The sequence below is a fragment of the Tyto alba genome, unplaced genomic scaffold (genome assembly GCF_018691265.1).
Source record: "Tyto alba isolate M040663 unplaced genomic scaffold, T.alba_DEE_v4.0 Super-Scaffold_28, whole genome shotgun sequence".
Classification (NCBI taxonomy): domain Eukaryota; kingdom Metazoa; phylum Chordata; class Aves; order Strigiformes; family Tytonidae; genus Tyto; species Tyto alba.
Window position 1 is genome coordinate 16,743,724 of NW_024881302.1, and position 22,558 is coordinate 16,766,281.

General features: G+C 58.6%; 1 protein-coding gene across 1 annotated transcript; it reads right to left on the minus strand.

Moving 5' to 3' along the window:
* Positions 1-67: 67 nt before the first annotated feature.
* On the minus strand, positions 68-21,955 carry CLCN7 (chloride voltage-gated channel 7). The gene is made up of 25 exons (XM_032998304.2): positions 21,765-21,955; positions 13,681-13,752; positions 12,386-12,457; positions 12,093-12,158; positions 11,328-11,460; positions 10,876-10,985; positions 10,024-10,104; positions 9,519-9,581; positions 8,863-8,946; positions 8,621-8,714; positions 8,124-8,188; positions 7,546-7,662; positions 7,294-7,348; positions 6,674-6,734; positions 5,742-5,880; positions 5,363-5,456; positions 3,855-4,024; positions 3,460-3,511; positions 3,010-3,137; positions 2,748-2,833; positions 2,309-2,441; positions 2,117-2,176; positions 1,584-1,760; positions 1,395-1,475; positions 68-1,273 (listed from the first exon to the last, which is right to left on the minus strand). Exons 1-25 carry the CDS (start codon positions 21,900-21,902, stop codon positions 1,187-1,189), a joined length of 2,418 nt encoding a protein of 805 aa, XP_032854195.2. The 5' UTR covers positions 21,903-21,955; the 3' UTR covers positions 68-1,186.
* Between the last annotated feature and the right edge of the window lie 603 nt (positions 21,956-22,558).

The following is a 22,558-nucleotide window of genomic DNA, read 5'->3' on the forward strand; positions in this document are numbered from 1 at the left end:
ACAGAGCCCTGAGCCTGGGCACGGGCACCAGGGGAAGAAGGGAAGCAAGAAACAAGCAGCATGACAATAAAAGTACAAACAGGCTTTATTCCAGCACAGGATCCCGCAGTCACAAGCCCCTCCAGACACCAGGTTGCCCCTGCCTGAGTGAGGAGGGGGCAGCCCCAAGCCAGGGCAGGGGGCAATGCCAAGGTGAGGAACAGGGAGGGTGGAAGATGGGAGACTTGAGGGGCCAGGGCTGGAGCCTTCCTCAGCACCCAGAGGTCACCCAGATCCAGGGCTGGTGGTGGGTTTTGGGGTGCCTGGCAAGGTCCAGGCTGCTGCAAAGGGCCAGAACAAGCTGCAGCAAGTGCAGAAACACACCCGGGGCGACTCTGGATCCCAGCAAGAGGGGGAGGAGGGCAGGAGTGGCAGAGGGGCACAGACGAGGGACACAGGCTACAGGACCAACGCTGCTCCAGAGCAGGTAGCTCTCCCCTCCCCATCCCTGCCCTGAACCCCAGGAGCGTCTCTCCACACGCAGGTCGGGGGCAGAGTGGCCAAGGGAGGCAAGAAAGAGCAAGAGGCAGCAGCTGCTGAACCGTGGGAGCCCTTTTATTGCACAGCTGAGCAGGGCACAGCCCCCTACTCCAGCCAGAGGGGCAGAAATGCAAGTGCCTGTCCCAGGGCTCAGCCTGACCCAAACAGCAGGAGCCCTGGGGCAGGGGGGACGGGGCCCTGGGAACAGGGGGGAACCCCACCACCATGTCCCCTCTGCTCCCGCCCCCCCCCAGGCCCTGCAGCAGGGTCCAGGGCAGGGCTAGGTCCCAGACAGCCCAGGCTGGGTGGATGAGGTGATGGAGGCCACGTGCCGTGGCAGAGGACTGTGCCCAGCGCAGCAGGGCACTTCTGCTCCCTCTGGCACGCTCCAGCCTTCACCCAACCCTCAGGGAGAGCCTATGCTAGGAGCTAATAGAGCCAAGGGGGTGTTTTGATCCCTCGGTGAAGCAGAGGAAGGAGTAAGAGGAGGCAGTAGACATGGGAAGGCAGTGATGGGCAGGAGAGCCAGGGCAGCACAGCCGTGCCGGTGCTCCGGGCACCGTGATGCCTGCACAGGCTAGCCCAGTCCTCTCCCCACCTCCCGGAAAAGGGGGTCCCTGGTTCTGAGGGGCCAGGGTGTGTCTCTGCTGGGCAGCGCTGCTCAGCATCACGTCTGTGCTAGCGAAAGCTCCTCCAGGCCTTCCTTCCCCAGCCGGTACCTGGCGAGGTCCTTGCGGGTGACCATGCCCACCACCTGCCGGGAAAAGGACAGGGTACAGCCCCACGCCAGCATGCGGGGCCTGAGGACGAGGGCAGGGTGTTGTTTCCTACCCCAAGGAGCCCAGGTTGACCACACACAACAAGCAGGGACTCACCTCGTTGCGATTGTCCACAACCACCAAGTGCCGCAGTCCCAGGGCTCGGAAGAGCTTGAACACCCGTGGCAGAGATGCCTCCTGCAAGGCAGAGCAGGGCTGCGTGAGGCTGCGGCATCCCCAACAGGCACCCATCATCCACTCATGACCCCTGGGGTGCTGGGGCGCGGAGGGGTCCCTGGCCATTACCTGGGGCACAGTGTAGGGCGAGGGGTTCATGAACTCGCTGAGGTCGATCATGCACTCGCGCTCGTCCTGGGAGACGTGGATGGACTGGATGGGGGGGAAGCGGGGGTAGGCGTCCCGAAAATCCTTCAGCTTCAGCCGCCGCTGCACCAGGGTCAGGTTGGCCCTTTCCACAAAAACCTTGTGAGGAAAGGGACCATTAGGGACCATCCTGCAGCACCACCTGGCACTGGGGCGAGGGGCAGGGAGAGAAGAGGGCAGGAACATGAGAAGATGGGCCATCCCGGAGAAGAACAGCCTGTTTCTCATTCACTCGGGGTTTGCGAGCCCAGTGGGGTGCAGGATGATGCTGGAATTACCCCAGCACGGCACAACAGCCCTCACTGTCTCCTCAGCTGAGCTGTCTCCTGAGATGACAGGGACCCTCCACCAGTTCCTCCTTGTTTGGGCAGGCAGCAAGGAGCTTAAGGCAGCAGTGGGACAAGGGCAGCGGGGCTCAGACACAGCCCCAACAGCCTCCACGCAGCAACACCCACCTTGTGCTTCAGCAGGACGATGAGCTGGGAACGCAGGATCAAACCCCGCAGTCCTGCCACCTGCAACACAGCACCGTGCATGAGGCGGGGCTAGGAACGGGGTGGGGGGCAAGGGCAAGGGTCCCACAGCACGGCCAGCCCTTGCACCGCTGACCCCCGGCTGCAACCCCTCGCCAGCAGCAGCCAGCCCACCTGCGTGGCGTCGGGGTTGCTCTCCACCACCGGGAAGCCATTGTGGTTGGAGGAGGTGTCGCTGAGGATGTCCACAACCGTTCCCACTCGCTCGATCCTCCGCAGGCAGGTGACCGGAGTGCTCATGACCTCCCTGCAGGGGAAGGCTCAGTGGGAAACACAGCCCCACCGGGGCAGCACACCCCAAATTTCCACCCCCCAATACACAGGCCTTCGCAGCTCTGAGGTCCCCTCTGTCCCCAGAACATGCCAGGGACATGGGGAGGGAACGCACTGCAGGCCACATGCCCTGCTGGAGGAGCAGCTAGGCAAGTGGCACTAAGGGACAACAAGCTCCTGAGGCCAAAGTGTGTCACCACCTCCATTTCCAGTTCAGGCCAGCAATGTGGTCCAAAAAGCTGCCACCCTGGGAGTGATGAGCATCCCCCAGCCCACCTACCTGGCTGTGAGGGAGTGGGATGTCACCGGAGCCTCCCAGTGCAGGAAGGGCACGCTCTGCAGCTGGATGTGCATGTCATAGAGCCCCTGCAACAAGAGCCAAGCCGTCAGGAGAAGCCTGGTGAGGTGCCGAGGGGTAGAACCAGGCAGCAGCTCACCTCTGAGGGAGCACACGCTTGTCCTGGCCCTCCCACTGCTCCCCAGCACCATCAACCCTGACCCACAGCCTCTCACTACGGCCTGGTGAGCACACCAGCCCTCACCTCCACAAAGTAGTCTCCCACAATCTTTGCTGTCATCAGCACCAGCATGATGGGGAAGCCATAGGTGACATTGCCAGTTGCCTCCATCATGATGACTGTGAGACTCAGGGTCATCCGCACTATCCCACCTGTGAGAGACACCCAAAGGGTTTGGGAGTTTAGGAAGGCAGGGAAACACAGGGTGAGGAGATAGCAGGACCCCTGAGGCCTCTGAGTCTCCGCACAGCAATCCAGGACTACCCGCACAGGCAGGGGTGCCCTGGACAAGCCCAGCCCTCACTAGTGCCCCAGTGCTGCCTGCACTTGGCAGGGCTGTTAGGAAGATGACAGCCAGACTGGGCTTCAGCTGGGGAAGAAGCTGTGCCAGAGGAGCAGGGATCACTTTTTCTCATGCCACTTTCACCCCGACATCAGCAGGAGGTAGCCAAGACTGTGCCCTGGGGAACTCACCCAGCTGTGCGGCAGCTCCCATCAGGGCATACTTCCCGGGGTCAGCCCAGATCTGAGCACAGGAGAGAGAAGCAGTCAAATCAGTTGCTGGCTCCACGGCACCCAGAGACGGTGAGCAGTGCCCTGGCCCCCAAACCTCCCTCCAAAGTGGGGAGGAGTGCCTGAGGCTGCCTGCACAGCCCAGCTGCTGGCAGGGCTCTGTCAGGACGTGGGAAAGCCTAGATCCAGCTCAAGGAAGACAGCAAGCGAGGAGCCAACCCACTCCAGGCTGCTGTGCCAAGCTCTTAGCCAGCTCCAGGCACACCGCCTGCACATGCTGCCTGCCCAACGGCGAGGGAGGAGGGCTGGGTGCCATGGCTCCCACCACCCACCACCCCTTTCTGCCAAGGACTCACCGAGCCTTTGGTCAGGTAGGACAGGGAGATGCCAAAGAGCCTCCCCCAGGCAGCGCCAATCAGCAGGGAGGGGATGAAGACCCCGGCGGACACTGTGAGGCCGTAAGTCCAGCAGGCCAGGAAGAAATACATCAGTGTGAACATGCCCAGCGTCATGGGGTTGTAGGAACCTGAGGTGGAGAGAGAATGGAGAGTCAGTGCTGGTCCTGCAGTCCAGAGGATACCGTGATGGGCTGCGGCCATGGGAGAACAGACAGGAGCAGCCCTGTGACACACGCCCAGCAGCGAAAGCCCCTCTCCTCGCCTGCACCTTCCACCCTGGCAGCACAAGCCTTTCAAGCTGGCTCTTTAGGTTGTTTCTGCCCTCTCAAGGGCCCTGCCAGTCAGCCAGTGCCATTGCAAGCCCGCCCATCCCACCAAGTCCAGCACACGCCTTTCCTCCGTCTTGTGACCCACGATGACCCGTCCCCTCCCAGCCCCGCCGTTCCCAGCCTCCCACCAGGCAGTGTGACGAACTTCAAAGCCCCAAGGGGCCACCACCAGTGCTGGAGGACGAGGTCAGCAGGACAGAGGTGCTGAGGAGCTGCCAGGGGTCCTACCGCCAGCTTTGGGATCAACTCAGCAGAATAGGTCCTGCAAACCTGTTCCTGTCCCACAGCTGCTCTGGCCAGTCACAAGCTGCCCCACGCACCGTCTGTGCCATCACAGCGAGACCCTGCTGTCCCCAGGACTCAGCCTACTGCTGTTTTAGGATTGCTGAACAGCTCAGTCTAGTTAAAACGAGTACTTTGCAACTTCTCCTTCACAGAGAGGTCAACGGACCAAAGCCCTGAGCCAGGGAGGACCCAGCACTGCAGGGAGCGGCCCCGAGACACAGGACTGTCATCACTTGGCTTCAGGTGGCCAAGCTGTACTCCTGGGCCGAGAGTCTAGAAATTTGGAGCTGTCTGCTTCCTGCCCACGAAACTCAGACCAGCAGACAGAGGGCACACTGTCATTACACTAGGTCCAAGGGAAATGGGAGCTGGAAGTTGGGAGCCAAATTGCATTCCTCGAGGAAATCCAACCCTCGAGATCCACCTCCGCAACCTGCCCAGAAGGTAAAACCATTCTGGGGTAAGAGGCACAGCTAATTAAGAAAACAGCCAGGGACTTTTCCAGGATGGACTTCAGACCACCAGTGAGGGTCTGACATACTCCCACACAACTCAAACAACAGCTTGCGATCATGCACAAATAAAACCAGGTCCTTGTCCACAGGCTCTGAAGACCACAGCCCTTTGGCTGAGCTCATTGGTGCCACCAGGCACAACATCCGTCCCTCCTCCTTCCACCACCGCAGGAAAGGAGCGAGCACAGTACTTTGCTGGATCCCATTGTGCCCCCACGGGGCTGTGCTGATCATTCCCTGCCTCATCTCGTGAGCAGACAGGGAACAGGGTTGGCCACCTCACACAAGCCCAGCCCCTCTGCTTACGTTCAAGGACCCGCTCACCAGGCGTACGGACCTGGAGGGTCATGGAAGAGGTTGACAACACTCTTCTCAGGTGTGTTGAAGAAGGCAGTGGCCATGGAGTTGTACTCTCCATCAGCGCAGAAGAGCTGCAGGGGGAAGAAAAGAGAGTTAGAAGTGGCATATCTGAGCTGCCCTGCAGCTGGGAAGGCTGCCAGGCTCAGGGGGATGTGTGCTGGCAAGGAGGCAGCTCGGGGCAGCAAGCACACCAACACCATGCGTGGGTCTCCAGCTCTGCCTGTGGCAGAGGGCACTGACTGTGAGTCCCAGTGCCACAAAACCCAGCAGGGTTTCGTCTCCTTGCTCAGCCTTCAGCCACTCCCCAGGCTCAGGGCACCCGTCACCCTGGGGGGCTGTTCTCCAGCATCTCCTACCTGCAGGGGATATGCCACCGTGCTCCCCTGGATGGGCTGGCAGTCTCTCGAGCAGTAAATCATGACAAATCCCACAGTTGCTGTCACTGCTGCCACTAGCATGGCCTCAACCACCTGGAGGCAGGGTCGGTGGATGTACCTGTGAATGGAGCAGAGAAGTGAGGATGGCACCCAGGGGCACGGGCAGGATCACCCAGCCTTGGCACGTCGTATCGGGCACACAGACAGGCCAGCTGCCTCTGCTCCCTTCCCAGACCCTGCCAGCCTGTCCTGCACTCTGTCCTCTGGCGAAGCTGCCACAGGAACCTGGGGCAGGAGGCCAGTGGCAAGAGCAGCTTTGCCGAGCCAGCTCCAGTAGACATGCCTGCCTCCCCTGCACGGAGCCCGGCACAGCTCCCATGGAAAGGGTGGTGTGATCTGACTGGGGCAACTGCAGGGCCAATACCAGAAAGCTGCAGCCCATGAAGGCCCAAGAGGTGTGATGCCCTGGAAGCTGCTGCAGGCCCCTCACCATTCCACTGCCACAGGTCATCCCTCCCCGAGGCCATGAGGCTGGTCCTGGTGTTTGAAAAGATAATGACAAGTATTGGCTGTGCCAGTCTGGGGGCTTGGATGGCTTTAGCAGCTCTCTCCATTCTCTCATTACTCTCAGAAGCACATAACAGTCAGGTCTGCAAAGTGTTAGCCCTTCTTTGGGCCCTCAAGTCACTGAGCAGAAATACTTAGCAGGTTCAGAGCAACGGTGGAGTGCTGCAGGTCACAGCCTCAACCACAGGCAGTGAGAGGCACGTGGCATCTTTGTCTCCCAGCTTCCAGGGGCTGCTGTTTCTCACATTAAGTGTGAGATTGCAGCCTGGAAATGCTGCTTTGAGGGAGCACAGAAGGCACCAGCCAACCCACGTCAATCACCTTCGTTATCCATGAGCCCTTACCTGATCCGAAACATTGTTAGCCAGTAATTGAGGGCATTGAACAGGGCCCCGAGGATCCCACCTGCGAATGCAGAAGAGGAAAAGCTCCAGCACACAGGTCCCAGGCTCTCCTATGGCTGCCCAGGACACAAGGAACCTGTGAAGCTCTGGGAGACATCGGCAACCCATCCAGTGTGACCAGCAGCCCCAGGACATTGCGGACACTGTCCCTGCAGAGACAGCCAGGACCTGACACCAAGAGGGGCCCAGCACCAGCAGTGGGGTGGCTGGGGGCCGGTGTCACAGTGCTGGCGCTCGGCAGGTGAGGGAAAGGCTGACTCCGCGGGTGTAAGGGCTGCTTGTTTGAAAGCAAGGGGCTGCCCACGACTCCGATGCACTGATCCCACTCAACAACTTTGAAGTACGTGGAGTAGAGGGGCTTGCCTTTGCTGCAAGGATAAGGGTTGGGCCAGGATCCAGTTCTCACCCCTTTGTAAGCCCCACAAGCAGCCTCTGCTCCAGAGTTTAATGGATTTCCCACTCTACCAAGGAAACTGGATCCCAAAGTTTTTTTTATACCCAGACAGAGAACAGAGGAAATTATTCAGACTAATCAAATTAAAAGAGCAGCACTCTCTTACCAACCACTCCCATAAAGATGAAGATAGGAATTTCCTGGATTGTGTATCCCATTTTCTGCAAGCAAGAAAGAAATGGGTTTCAGATCTCCTGGCCCATCTGCAGCCTTGCAGCAGGTCACTGCCTGCATGGGCAGAGCCTGCCTCAGCTCCCAAGTGATTTTTTTAAGAGAGACTGGTGGCCCCAAGCTGCCATGGGCTGCTCCTAACCCCACCCCCCAACAGAGCACTACATGAGCAACATCTGTGCCATACCTCGTTATCAAACCTGCCAAAGTTGATGAGCCCAGGGCTGGAGAGATCCCAAGCATTGCCATGGTAAACACTCAGGACAGAGTTCAGCGTGAACGTAGAGATCATGGAGGCAAAGAACTGGAAGGAGATGCAGCCCAGAGTCACTGCCAGACACCTCCAGCCCCACTCCCTCACCAGGTGCCCCCCGCACTACCCTAACTGCCCCCCCTGAGGCTCTTGGGTAGGGTTTGGTGGGGACAAGAGGCCACAATCCCTGTGGCAACACTCTGAGCAGCTTACACCAGCCAGGGGCTTGCTGCTCCTTTTGCCTCTCCACTGCCCTGGGACACAGCCCGAGGCAGCTCCCTTGGAAAGGGGTTGGCAGCAAGATGGAGCTCAGACAGCTACAAATTCAGCTCCCTGAGGACGAGGGCACAGAAGAGAAGCTGGGATGCTGTTCCCTGGGATGTGTTACACATGGCTGCCTAGCTGGGGCAGGGATGGCAGGAGGCCTGGGGCTGCAAGGCATCAGGAAAAGGCAATGCTTCACATTGGAGCTGGCAGCCCTCAATTTATTGCTCCTGCTTTCCAGAACTCACAATTCTCCATGTCAGGAACTGGTTCCAGAAGGAAGCCCCTTCCTCCAAGCTGAAGAGGACACCACCTGCAAATACAAGACAGAAACACCTTCACGGGGAGAGCATGCCACAGACCCTTGGCTCACAGCACCAGCCGAGGCACCCGAATTCATCCCAGCCCATATGCCCCACACTGCTCCAGACCTCACAGGCTCTAGCAAAGGGATGAGCAAGCCCACCAAGCCATCAGTGATGTACTGATCACAGCGAAGCCCCTCTGCTGTCCTCCTCCATCTCAGGGAGGGAACGTTTGGGATCTGAGACAGATGACACACACACCCCCCCCCTCCTCTCTTGCCAAGACCTGCGTGGCGCAGCAGCACAGCTTGGAGCGGGGCTGGGCACATTGCAGGAGAGCTCCTGCAGATCTCAGCACCTGCCTCCATGAAAGTGGGAGCAACCTCCTAACGAGATCCACGTGCAGGCACCACTCAGTGCCAGAGAGCCAAGGCACATACCCACAGGGGCACCAAACGCAGCCGAGACGCCAGCAGCAGCTCCAGCCGAGACAAAGTCCCTCTTCTCTGTGTCTCTGCGGAAGTACTCGAAGATCTGAAACAACAAAGCAAAGGCAGGTTTAGGGCTGGCCACAGGCATGAGTTTAGGGGAGACACAGGGTACGCCATATATGACCCCAAGCCACTAGTGTGACCCCAAGGAACAGCCCAGTTTCAGCCCCCCTCAGCCCCTCAACACCAACCTTGAAGTCTCGCTTTAAAGACGTGGATCTTCCCTGCGAGATCCCAGCAGCAATCACCGCTCCAGAGTGAATCATGGGTCCTTCCTACAGGCAGGAGAGCAGAGTCAGATTGGAGAACGAAGAACCCCAGGGACAGTCAGGGACAGCTGAATGCAGCTCACCATGTCACAGCCCTGAATAAGCTGGCCAGGAGAATTTCCCTCCGGGAAATACCAACCTTGACATTTTCCCCCATTAAATCCTCATTCTAGCAAATGGCTCCTGTGGCCACCTGCTGCTCCCACCAGCGCTCCCTCCATCCAAGGAGACAGGGGCTTCCCTTGCCTGCCTTCTACCCCAGCAAGCTAGAAAGGTTCTAACAGGGCACCCAGGTCTCCTCCATCGAACATTTGCAGGGACAACCACCGATGGACGTAGGCTGCTGCTCTCCTGTCCTCCCCCAAGCCACACACAGGCTGGCTTGGTGACACCGCACACCCTGGGGGCTGGCACCGTGTGCCCCTGGGGCTCCCCAAGCCTGGCCACGTCTCGGCCACCAGACCAGGGAATGAAAGTGGGAAGTCACTGCAGGGCCGGTGACGGGCTGCGGCACGTGAGCCAGCAGTAGGTAACAACCCGGCAGCAGCGTAGCAAAGGAAGCGCTTTGTGTACATCACCTTCCCAACGGCCAGGCCGCCGACCACCGAGAGGATGACCCCACAGACTTTGATCACCAGAGTCTGTAAAACAGAGACGACAGGCACAGCACATCACACGGGTGGCACGAGGAACACGACTGCAGCAGCCGCGGGGGACACAGACCCAGCCAGCCGCAGGGGCAGGAGCCAGCGACCCCTGGGGCAACTGGTGATTCTCAGCCCTCCCGTCGTGGCAAGGGGGTTGGCCAACTTTCTTCTCAGCCAGAGCAAAAAAATTACCCAAAGCTGCTCTTCCCAGTGTCAGCTGCTGATCCCAGGGCAGGAGGTTTAACTCTACAACCCTGGGGGGAATGGCTACAGAGCCGGGCAGCATAGCAGAGTGGCCAGGAGCTTGTGCCAACTCCTCCTCCGCTGCAGCGTGGGCAGGGATCACCCCATGAGGACACAACACACCCAGGCCAGCCCGGTGGCGGGGCCCCATCATGGGCAGAAGCCAAGCATCTCACCACCTCCCGCTTCCTACCTTGAGACGGACAACGTGTGGGATCTTCACGCCATTGAGATAGCACTTGATCTGGGGAATGCCACTGCCGGCTGCGACGGGCTGCAGGGATCAGGGAGAACGTGAGTGACTGCCACGTACGGGATGGGGACACACTGGCCACCTTACCCCTGTCTCTCAGCAAAGAGCACACCAAGCATACCCTCAGGGAGGCTTGCAGATGAGGCCAAAAGCTTATCTACAGACTCTGAAGGTGGGCTTGAGGGAGGCACCCACTGCCCATAACGGCAAACGTGCCAGGGAGAAGGAGCTGGCTGGGTTCTTGGGGGCCACTATGGTGTTTCCACTGCCGTACCATAGCAAGAGGCCCAGTGCTGCAGAAGCCTCACACCTGGTGGCCAGGGAGAGCAAGGGCAAAGCCACAAGGAAGACACTGCTGACTCAGAGCGGCCTGTGGGGAGCCATCACCCCCTCCCAGCCATAACTGGTCCCAGTCTCTGGCTTGTTCTCCAGAGCGTGTCCCCGAGGCTCCCGACCAACCTGCTCTCTGCCGGTGCTCATGTACGCCCAGCAGAGCTGGGGCCAAGGCTTGTGAGAGCTGTGCCTGCACCCAAGGCTGGAGCACACCCTCTGCCCCAGGCTGCCAGCAAAGGGCAGCACGTCCTGTCAGTCTGACAACCCCGGAGAAACTCGACAGCATAGCTGGGGCCAACACCAAGGAACTGAGGCTACCAAGAGCCAATTTGGCAGAAAGACATTTGCTATTACATAAATTTTCGTGTTTTCTGGAGACATGATCCTGCTTCCCCCACATGAAGAGCTGGGGCAGAAGCCACAGAGACACCCCAACCCAGACCAGTTCCAAACACTTACCTCTATGAACGCAACGATCACTGAGCCCACCATCACCACGCTGGCATTCAGGGTGGCCCAGAGCAACAGGGAGAAAGACAGTCCCCCTTTCTCTGTGAACTTGTCAATGTCTGGGGAAGCAGCTCAAGGAAAGGCCAGCATCGGCTGGGTACCATCCCTCCCACCACCTTATCATCAAAATGCTTCCTGGGCCACAGCAGCACAGCAGATCCTGTGCACTTAGGGCAGTCGGGGCTGCTGTGAGGAGCCTCCCCCATCACAGCAGTGCCCAGCCACAGCTCAGCCTTGCAGAGCAGCCGAGCACTCAGCAGCACCTTGGGCGGCAGGGTCTGTGCCACCCAACCCAGCCGAGGAAGCGCATCCCTCTCCCCTGGCACCCTTCTCGTGGCTCCGGGGAGCAGAGATCCCGCAGCTCCCGGCTGGCTGGCAGCCACGGCTCCGTGGGAGGATACTGCCCTTCACCACCCGGTACTTCAGCCCAGCCAGGTTCTCCACCACGATGTCGATGAAGCAGGCGACAAGGCCGGTGAGGATGCCGATCATGGCACAGATGACCCAGCGCTTGATCTCCACTGTCCGGAAAGCCTGAGGGACAGCCAGCCATCAGACCCCGCTGCCACCCAGCCCAGCCCCCCCAGCAGCATCTGGGGGGGTGTGGGGTGTGTGTGGAGTCCAACCCATCCAGCCACCTTCCCCAACACAGCCCTAAACCTAGGCAGCTCCCAGGAGAGGAGAGCTGCCCAGGGAAAATGAACGCTGGCTGATGTACTATTGCAAAGCATTGCCACAATTTACTTATTTTAAGCCAGTGCCCTTGCTCCAGCAGGATCTCTAACAGCAGACATGCTTTTCCAGCTTGCCTGCCTCTGTCAGGCCTCTCACTGCGGCACTGACTCCCAAAGCCCCCAGGGCAGATGCTTCACATGGCTCCAGAAGTCCCCCTGCTCAGGGACCTGCCCCATGCCACCCAGCAATGCCACCAGGTGCACCCAGGCTAGCTCCTGTTTCAACCCTCCTACGCTGGATCCTGGCTCCTGAGGTTTTACAGCTCATCACAAGCTGGTCAGAGCCCACAAACCCACCCTGGCTCAACTGTTGCTTTGAGCACAACCTCCCCCGGCACAGAGAAACCCCCCAGCAGCCGGGCAGGGGGAACAGCTTCCCTGGGCCATCCCGGCTGCGGGGACGGTGGACAGCTGGGTCTCAGCAAGACTCACTGCATGGTTTATCCTCCTCTCCTCCTCCAGGAACAGCTGGTTTTCGCTGTTGTCATAGTCCAGGCTCTAGTACAGAAAACAGAGATGCTGTTATCGTCTAGCACAGGGGAGGAGACACCTGTGCTGGGGAGGGCTGACCTCAGACCCTCACCGCTGCATCATTTTCTTCCCTCGATCCCACTCCTTCCCCACTGAAATCCCCCCTAGCTGGGCGGCCGTGAGCCCTTGCCCCACGTACCTCACCCAATGCATCCCAAAGGGCAGAGCTGAGATGGGGGGAGAGGGGTGCTTACCTCGTACTTGAGCGACAGGAGCTTCTCATTGTGGGGGATCTCGTTGGGATGCTGCCGAGGGAGCTCCGTCTCCTGTGGGATACAATGCACAAGTTAAGACAGCCACATCCAAGTCCAACCCTCCCCTCCGCCATGTAACTGTCGGTTTAACACTAGTTTTTATGCTCAGGAGAGGCAGGGAGGGCTGCAGAGTGCAAGCTGCCTGGCAGGCCAGGATCTGGGATAATTTTTTCCCCCCATTGGTGGATGTATGGGATTTAAAGCTGCTGGAACTGGCTGTCAGGGGTGCACCCTCACCCCCCACCTGCCCGCCCCCCTGGGCAGGACATTTCCCCATGAGCACAGAGAGGGTTTTCCCAGCCGGGTACCACTCTGCCATGCTGATCCAGCGCTGCCTCCGAGCCGCTCCGGCGGAGGGCAACCTTTCACCTCAGCAGGAAATTCCTTCAGCTGAAAGCAGAGGGCTATTTCAGGCAGGCCCACGTTTTTAGGCAGAAACCAGATGCTGTTTTCCAAAAGCCTTTGACCGTGAAAGCTGTTCCCAGCTCCAAATTAGGGCATTTACCAAGGATGCTGGAAGGGCCCCTGGAGAAGCAACACCTCACACCCTTCCCAGCCCCACGTTACAGCTACAGTCAAACCAAGCCCAGGCTGTCCTCTGAAGCACTGGATTAAGACATGTTTCTTCTCGTTTAAGTATTCCACAAGAAATATTTAGCAAAAGTCATCTTCTCATTTGCTCTTCCTACAGCTCTGGAGCTGAGGCAGGAGAATCTGAGGAGGAAAAGCTTTTCAGATGTGCGTGGAGTGGGGGGAATAACCTGGAATCTGAGTTTTTGCAAGATGCCTCCTCTGCCACTAGCCCTGTCCCCAGCTGCTGTCACACCACATGGTCCCCTCCCCTGCCTTCACACTGAGCTGGGCAGCAGGCAAGAGAAGCACTTTTAAGGAACTGTCATGGCAACAAGGAAGAAATGCCTTCCCAGCCCACCCGCCTGTGCATTTGCTCCCGCGGGAGGAAGGTCCCTGTGCCGGCGGGCTGGTGCTGCTGCCCAGAGAGGTGCCGGGGACCACAATGACCTTGGGCCAGTGCTGCGGCCAAGGGGAAGCAGCGAGGGTTGAGGCAGAGCAGCAGGCAGATGCCCACGCCACAAAGGTCACCCAGCCCAGGAGGAAGCACTGAGGACCTTATGATATGAGGGATGCGAGGGGGAGAACAAAAGCAGCTGTTAGTGCTGTTAGTGGAAGAAGGGAAGGGGTCCTGGTAATGGTGGGCCCCTTTCTGTGCCACTCACCAGCTCACGGATGTCCTCGTTGAGGTCCACATTGCTCAGCTGCCCAATGCGCAGGAAGGTGGAAGGAGTGAGCTGAGGAGAGAAGGGAAAAATGGATTCAATTCTGAATGTGCTGCAAGCCTTGGCAGAAGGATGGAGCAGGCACGTGGGTGGTCTGCCTGCCTATCACCAGAGCCCCTCGAAACACAGCGCCCACAGAGGACTGCTCCCGGAGGACACACAGAGGAGGTGGGATCCACCATCCCGGAGGCAGCACGAGGCAGTCTGCTGGGGTTTGGGGAAGCTGCTCCAGCCTGTCGGCTGGCAGAGCCGGCTCAGCCGGGGAAGGTGCCAGCCAGCAGCCCCAAGAGCTGGCGAGAGTTACCAACAGCCTCCAGCCAACAAGTGTGGTATCCCAACACGGCAGCCATGCAGCCAGCAAACCCGTGTCGAGCAGCACGTTCCACGCTCCCTGGAGCTGGGGAGGGACAGACCCCCCTGAACAGAAAGCACCATCTCCGCAGTCCCAAGCACACCAAGACGTGCCGGGGCCACCCCTCAGCTCGCACGCCCAGCCAGCCATCAGGGATGGCCGAAGGCACGTTTGGCACTGCTATCTGCTCCATCGGAGCGGTTCCCAGACAGGGACATGAGCACATCGGGTGTGTTCGTCTCCCTCCGAGCAGCCAAGACCGGAGCGATGGCCGGGCCAGCTGCCAGCCAGCACACACAGGAGAAACTGGGGCACATTGCTCCCGCACAGCCTTGGGGACACCGGCGCCTCTCTGATGCGGCCCCAGTGAGATGCTGGGAAGGAGCATTTGCATCCCTCTCTGAGGAGCAGGTTCTCCTTTTGCTGGTGACCACTCAAGCTTGTTACTGGCAGCACAATTGCTTAACAAGGGAGGTTTTGGACTATTTGGGGAACCTCTTGTCTCCTGGCTGATGCGGGCAAGGGCTTGGGCTGCAGCTGAGCCAGCCTCCCGCTGCACAATGCTGCAAGGGGACCCAGCAGAAGCAGGCAAGCTGCTGTCACGCCTCTGCTGTTGTAAAACACAAGGATGCACAAGGGTGCGAGCAGCACTGTCACTAAGCACAGCCCAAACACTGTTTCTCAACATGAAGATCTTCCCCTACAGAGCCTCACCCCTCCCCAGCTGCCGGGCTAAAGGACTGGAGAATAAAAGAGGGATGGCGAGCAATAGCAGGGCCCTGACATGTCAGTCCCTCTCTGCCAGCAAACCAGCAGATCCCAGATCAAGCCCCTGCTGCTTTAATCCCCACCGATCCCATCTGGAACGTGCAGGCCAGAGCGGCCGGGAGCTGCGCATGTCACTGCAGACGAAGAATATCCCTTTGTGTTTGCAGCCTGACCTATTTTCCCATTTCTCTGTCTGCTCCAAGTTCTCATTCATTCCCTGACCTGCAGGCGGGTTTTGCCCCAACTTCTCAAACCCCCTTCAGTGCCCTTTTATCCCCAGCAGCCTGAGACCACGGGAGGGGCTGAGCACCAAGTGCTCCATGAGGCCATTTTCAAACACCGTTTTGGTAAGACCAGCCTGGGCTTTGCTTCTGGTCTGTGATGGCTCCACAATCCCCATGGAAAGGATCCACCTAGACCCTTTTCCTGCCAGTCAGAGCAGACCACCACGGGGCTCCTACAAGCCAGGCACACCCAAATTTGTCACCTCCCTGGGGGAACACAGATGGGAACTTACACAGAACCATGAGCTGGAGGCAGGAACTGCCCGTTTCGGTGCCCAGCTGCTCTAGTTGCAGGTGGAGGTCCCAACCAGGCCCCTGCCATCCTGGGGAGGGTGGAAGGACACGGTCCCCAGTCTGAAACCCTGGGAGGGACAAAGCTGAGACCTTGCAAGGGAACCCACCTCCACCTGGCTTCAGGAAGCACAAAGATTTAAGGTTCCTGTTAGGTGCCACATGTCCAGGGCAGATCAAGGCAATGAGATGGAAGCAGTCACTCATGCCATGTCCCCTGCTCACGCCTGGGCTCAGATCTCAAGCACCAAGACCTCAGATAGGACCAGCCCTTCAGGGAAATTCTCCTTCTGGTACCCATGGGGGTCCACAGAAAGATGTGGCTGAACCAGTGACACCCTCTCCTACACCCTTTCCCTATGGAGCCAGTGCCCAGGGCACGGCAGCTCCATTCCCAACAGATTAGGTGGCAGCAGGGCCCGAGCACAGATGAAGGGAAAGGGGCTGCAGTTGAACTTTGTTAGACAAGCAATACGTTTTTAATATGCCCCCTCTCACTCTATGTCCTGGCATCCCTCCGGCATCCAGATTTGCTGAGCTGCTCTGTGAGCACAGGGCTGGTTCCCTTTTCACCCAGCACAGGGATCACATGCCGGGAAGACAGGAAAAAGCTCCTTCCATCAGCACCTGACTTTTGCAAGAGGGACAGGGGGGAATTCAGGCAGCCAGAAGCCAAGACAGAAGGTTATTTGTGCACTGCTCAAAAATTCACTGAGCACATGAACAGCACTACCCTCCTTTGGATGTTTTTCAAACTCAGGCCAAGGCAGCTGCTGATCCCGGATACATATGATGTTGATGTGACTGCGGTACAATTATCTCCACACACGTGCTGTTGCCAAAGCCCAGAGGACACAGATGGGTTAACAGCTCTCCTGCCCCAGGAGATGCTCTCAGGCCAGCTGAGCCTGCCTCTGACAGCAGCACACGAACAGCAAGGGCACCCAGCACTCGCTCCGTTTGGGTGGTAAAGCTAATTCCTTACCCATTTTGAGCTCTACAAAGAGATGTCTGGAGCCTTGACCTCACCCAAAACTGCTTAACATCTTTGTCGGTGGGGCAGCTGGTATGCTGGCAGGCATGGATGCTCCCCAGAGGGACCTCATCGGGCTGCAGGGAAGCCCCCCAAAGTTCAACAGAGGCAAATACAAAGCCCTGCACCTGGATTGGATACATCCCAGTGATTAGAAAACAGCTTTGCTTAAAAAGTCTTGCAGAGACCTGGTGGATGAGTTGAAGAGTCAGTGGCACAAACCTGCAGTGGCAGTGGTTGACCTCCTCCTGGGTGGGGCAAGAACACAGCCAGGAGGTCTGGGAAAGAGATCCCACACCTCCATCTGGCACCTGCGAGAGCACAGCTGGGACCTGGCATCCAGTTTGAGCTCCCCAGGACAAGAAAGGCACAGAGACAAAGGAGTAAGTCCAGCAAGACAGTCAGGGACTGAAGCACGTGTTAAGACATATGAGGAGAAGCTGGTGCTTCTCAGGGAGATCTTGCCGTCTCCAGACACCTAACAAGAGGTTACAGAGAAAACAGAGCCAGACTTTCCTTGAAGCTCTGCATTGATGGGACAAAGAACAGCAGACAAGCTGCGGCAAGTGAACTTCTGCTTAGATATCAGAGAAAAACGTTCACTCTGAGGGTGACAACACACTGAATGTGGGGCAAGAGAGGGTGTGGACTCTCTGTCCTTGGACGTATCCAAATCTCCACTGGATGAGGCCCTGAGTAACCTGGTCTAAGGGATCCGCTCTTGGCAGAGGCTGAGCTAGAGAACTGCCAAGGCCCCTTCCCCCTTCATCATGCTGCCACCCTCTCCAGCACTGCTCTGACATGGACAACAGCAAATTCAGGATCAATCTCAACAAGAAAAAGATCTGGCAGATCTCAACTGCCACCTACTCATGTGGTGAAAGGATCATCTCCAAGGTCAGGCAGTGGGAGCTGAATGCAGATACCAGCACCAGTCTGGAGCATCACAGGTCAGGGTGGGAGACAGCAGCATTGCTGCCAGCATCCCCATTTGGCAAAGGTGACAAGAAGCCACACTGCTATACGTGATGCCACAGAAGCATTTTACCTCCAATCAGAGCAGTCAATGCATAATCCCTGTTTGTGAACAGTAGACCGACTTCAGCTGAGGCTAAAACACCGCAGAACCAAACTGTAAATAGGTAGCACCTGACTCTGCTGCACAGCCCATTTTCCATGGGGACAGGACAGCAAGACTGTTCTCTTCAAAGACCACCACCCAGCATGAAGACATCCCCTATACACTGCCCCTTATCACCGTTCTGCTGCTCACTAACGAACTGGAAGCACGTGGCTTTCTGTTATCAACGAGATAAAGCGCGGTGCAGACCACATCAGGAGTCTACAGCCGTATTGCAGAAGCAGTGGGAGGGATAGAAGAGGATTTCCAGACCCCAGGACCCTCTTGGCCCCTGTACGCTCTGCCAAGGAGCCCCGATACCTGCTTGGGTGGGAAGGAGAGCTCCAGGATGCAAGGCTGCATCACCGGGTGGCTCACTGGCAGGGGAAGCCCTGTCCCCAGCTATGGCAGCGTACGGGGGAGATGAGCTGGCAGGCTTTTGAAATCCCCCTCCTGACACACAGCCACAGCTGCAATGGGCTTCAAACCAATGCAGCCACCATCCCCAAGAGGCACCACTCTAGCAGAGAACAAGGCTCCTCACCTCCAGGCCCATAAGGGCGTAGAAAGCAGCTAGACTCTCCCCGTGGTGTCACCACTCAGCCACAATTTTGCTTCTAGCTTCCCGCTGCCACTCCAGGGCTCCTTGCCCCTCACCTACACGATGCCGTTACTGTCCTGGCCCACCTGCCTCTCTCCAGTCACCTTGTCCCACGTGTCCTCTCCGTAAAGAAGCAGCACAAGGTTAAAGCGTCGCCACAGTCCCGGACGTTGCGAGCACCCAGCAGAAGGGACTGGGCTTGCTAAAACTTAGGGAAGCTCCTGCCACCACCCGAGGGCAGCAGCTTACTGGGGAGGCCAGCTCCAGGCAGCAGGCAGGCAGCCTCTCTGCCAGTACCCAAGGGACACACAACCTGCAGCCCATTTGCCAGGAATCAGGGCTCAACCAGCAGACTTTTCTCTTTCTCCCTTCCCCCACCTCAAGATTTTGATTGCAGCATCACCACCAGCATCCCCACCTGGCCACAAAGGCTGCATTTTGCACCCCGTTACTTGAAGTCAAAGAAAACAAGACCAGTAACATCTAGAGATGCTGGGCTGCATCAAGAGAAGCGTAGCCAGCAGGTTGAGGGAGGGGATTCTCCCCCTCTGCTCCGCTCTGGGGAGACCCCCCTGCAGTGCTGGGGCCAGCTCGGGGGTCCCCAACAGCAGAAGGACACAGAGCTGCTCGAGCGGGGCCAGAGGAGGCCATGAAGATGCTGGGGGGGCTGGAGCAGCTCCCCTGGGAGGCCGGGCTGAGAGAGTTGGGGGGGTTCAACCTGGAGAAGAGAAGGCTCGGGGAGACCTTCGAACGGCCTCCCAGGGCTTAAAGGGGGGACAGGAAAGGTGGGGAGGGACTCTGGATCAGGGGTGTGGGGATAGGGTGAAGGGGTAATGGTTTTAAACTGAAAGAGGGTAGATTTAGATAAGATCTAAGCAAGACATTCTTCCCTGTGCGGGGGGTGAGGCGTTGGCCCAGGGTGCCCAGAGCAGCTGTGGCTGCCCCCTCCCTGGAAGGGTTCAAGGCCAGGTTGGACGGGGCTGGGAGCCCCCTGGGCTGGGGGAAGGGGTCCCTGCCCAGGGCAGGGGCGTGGGACTGGATGGGCTTTGAGGTCCCTTCCAGCCCAAACCATTCTATGAATTCTATGCGGAATAAACACACAGGGTGAAGAAGGACAAGTTGCCCAGCAGCAGCAGCCTGGTTCACATTTTGGTAACCTGCCGATCATACTCCCCGTTTCAGGCACCCTCTGGAGCAGGAGCATTATACCAAGCCCAAAGGCAAGGAGTTTTAGCACAAACACGGTGCATATCTTCGACGGGTAGCAAAGGAGAAACGTTATTTTTCAAAAAATACCTAATGATGGAAATTGGCTGCTCTTACTAATACTGTCCGCCCACTTTTCAGCCAGAGAACCGATCTGCACAGCTCAAGAACATGGGCCAGCCCACAGCAGGCACGATGCTCAGGCATACAAGGCGGCCTCTCACTTCTTGATAGACTCGAGGCACTAGAAAGTCCTGGTGAGAGGACGAAGGCTCAGTCAGCTCCAGAGCAGCGCTCAGCTGGCCCCCAAGCTGGAGGAGACCCCAGGCACAGCCCTGTAGCAGCTCCTCTATGGTCACAGGCGTGTTTATCTAGACCCTCCTCACCTCCTGCCCACAAGTGCTCAATCTCAGTCTGTCACAGCAGTCAGCCAGGGAGCTATAGACCCATATTTCCTTTTGTCGCCTTAAGATCACTTTCATTTCCATTAAACAAGCATGTGAGAAAGGGAAGAAGCTCCTCCGGGGACATTTTTATTGCATTACCACAACCCAAGTTTAAGTTTCCTGTGAGCTAAGAAGCTCCAGTCTCTGTTTCTCTGCCGAAGCTGTCCAGCCTTTCCACTTCAACCTATAGGACTATATGGCATCTAGGTCAAAGGACCATCCAAGGGATGGAAGCAGCTGCCCTACACCAAAAGGCAACCCCAGTGCTACAGTGACAACCCAGCTGTCACTGCCAGGGGCATGCGTGGACTGGGCAGCCATAGGTCTGGAGCTCCAGCACGGTACTTGCTCTCTTCCTTTGCTAGGGAAAATGCCACGTAGCACCTTGTCACCAGACAGGATCTGAGCTGTCCGCACTGTGAAGGGACACGGTGACAATAAATCAGGTTGATAGGGCCAGGTGCCCACCAGCAACTGCCCCCCGCTGTAGTGGGGCTCAGGCATTTCTTCCAAGCCACCAGGAAAACCTTTTTCTAACTGACCCACAGCCATGAGATCTGGTTAATCCCTATTTTAACACCCTTCAGACCTGCAGAATTCACCACGTGGTGTTTAAAGACAACTTGTACAACACAGGGTCCTGTTGTACAGGTTAGGAAGATTATTTTTATTTTCACACCAGAACTACAGTGGCACAGAAGACTCCTTCCAGCTGCCATGCCCCACTCCCACAGCACTACACCAGGTACTTCCAGCCTAACGAACCCTGTATTTCTCTCTAATTAGCCTGCTGTTCTGACTTGCCCAGAAGCAGGGCAGCACAGAATCATGTTCAGTGAGGCACCCCTGCTAACAGCTGCCAAAGGCTGGCACCACTTCTCCCCATCTAAACTCAAGTCTCCCAGCAAACTCTTCAGAGGAAATTCAAGAATGTCACCTGGAGGCAGCTCCTCTCCCACCTGTTGATGGCACAGAAGTGTCCCGTGGACCCATCCCGACATCCCACCCAGCCACAGCTTCGCTCTGTAACAGGCACCGAGTGCCTTGGCCAGAGCAATGCCGTGCTTCAGTTAACCACACCGCATGTGGAACGGAGACTGCTAGGCAGGCTGCCCACATAACAGCATCCAGGTACACTGGAGAGAAGTTTCTCTTCAGTTAATTACCCCAAATTAATTTGCAAGAAGGAATTGGCCTCCCTGTGTTTGTACCATGGCCCACCCTGGACTTGCCTTTTGCCAGTGTAGCTCCATACACACCACAGGATGCCCACCGCCACACCGGCAATAGCTGCTCTGTTATTTGAGCCCAACCTGCTGGTTTGGGCAGCAGCAGCATGCCAGGCGACAGGCTCTCTCACAGAACAACATTTTTAGTCAAAACGAAGAGGGCAGCCCCAGCAGGCAGGAGGGAGGTCTGGCTGGCAGGGACCATCTCAGCCGTGTGGCTGCACCCGTGGCTGAGGAGGGGACTTGATCTTGCCTTGTAGAGGGGTCCTGGCAGGGCACCGGCACCGCTGTGTGCCAGCACCTCATGATGGGAGCGGGCCGTGGTGGAACTGCCCTGCTGCAGGGCAGCAGCTGGGCAGTGAGTCAGTTCCCACGCTCAGTTTTTCCCCCAGGAGTGACCTAAGGACCCCGTGCCCCTGTAACTCCCTCCCAGCCTCTCCCCACACCGGGCCCTGCCATGATCAGCTTTCCCCGGCGTGGGGGAGCCCGAAGGGGCCCCGACCTCCCCTCGGGGCTGCTCGGGGAGCAGAGCCCTGACATCCCGCGGCTCCACCTGCTCATCCCCGGGGCCACAAACACGATTAAAGGGCAACAAGGTGGGGGGGACGCGGCCCCGGCCCCACCCCGGGGGGCCTCTCGTCTCAGGGAGGCCCGAGACGGGTCAGACCCCCTGCCCCGGTGTGCCGGTCCCCACCTGCCGGGCGCCGGCCGCCGCCCCGGGGCCGGTACCGTTGAGCAGAGGGGTGGTCTCTCCCGCTCGCCCGTCCTCGTCGTCGTCCTCGTCGTCGCGGTCGCGGCCGGACCAGGACACCTTCTTGGCGACGTTGGCCATGCAGGGCGACAACACCTCGCACCCCCGCCAGCCCCTGCCTCACCGGGCAGTCATATGACCACCACCCTCACGTGAGCGCTACGGCGGCCGGCGGGGGCCGCCCCGCCCCGCGGCACCATGGGAAGTGTAGTCCTGCCCGCAGGGCCCCGTGGCCCATCCGCAGGGAAACAGCGGGCCCCGGTCCCCGGGAGGCGGCTGCGGGGCAGGCCGGGGACAGGCTCGGCTGCGGGGCTGACAGCGGGGAGGGCAGGCCGGGAGGCTGCGGGGCCACTGCAGCCTCCGTGGCCGGGCAGCAAGGCCCTGCCACCCCCGGGGTGCAGCCCCAGCCGGTGCTGCTCCCGCTCTCCAGGCAGAGAATTTCCCAGGGCAGCGTTTTGTGTGCTTCGCCTGAGCCCCGCCGGAGCAGCACAGCTCGGCCCAAAGCTCGGCACTGTCCGTGGAGGCTGGGCAGGTGTGACAGGCGGCATCTGCTCCGGCACCTCTGGCTCACTGCCGGTCATGGGCTTTTCCGTGCTACAACTTCCCCCCCGGGGTCTGACTCAGTGGTGGGGGATGGGCAGGGGTCACCCACGCATGACCCAGCCTGGGGCTCTGGCTGCCTGCGCTGAGCAGCTCCTGCCCGGCTGTAAGTGGCACCGAGCATTACAGTGAAGTCA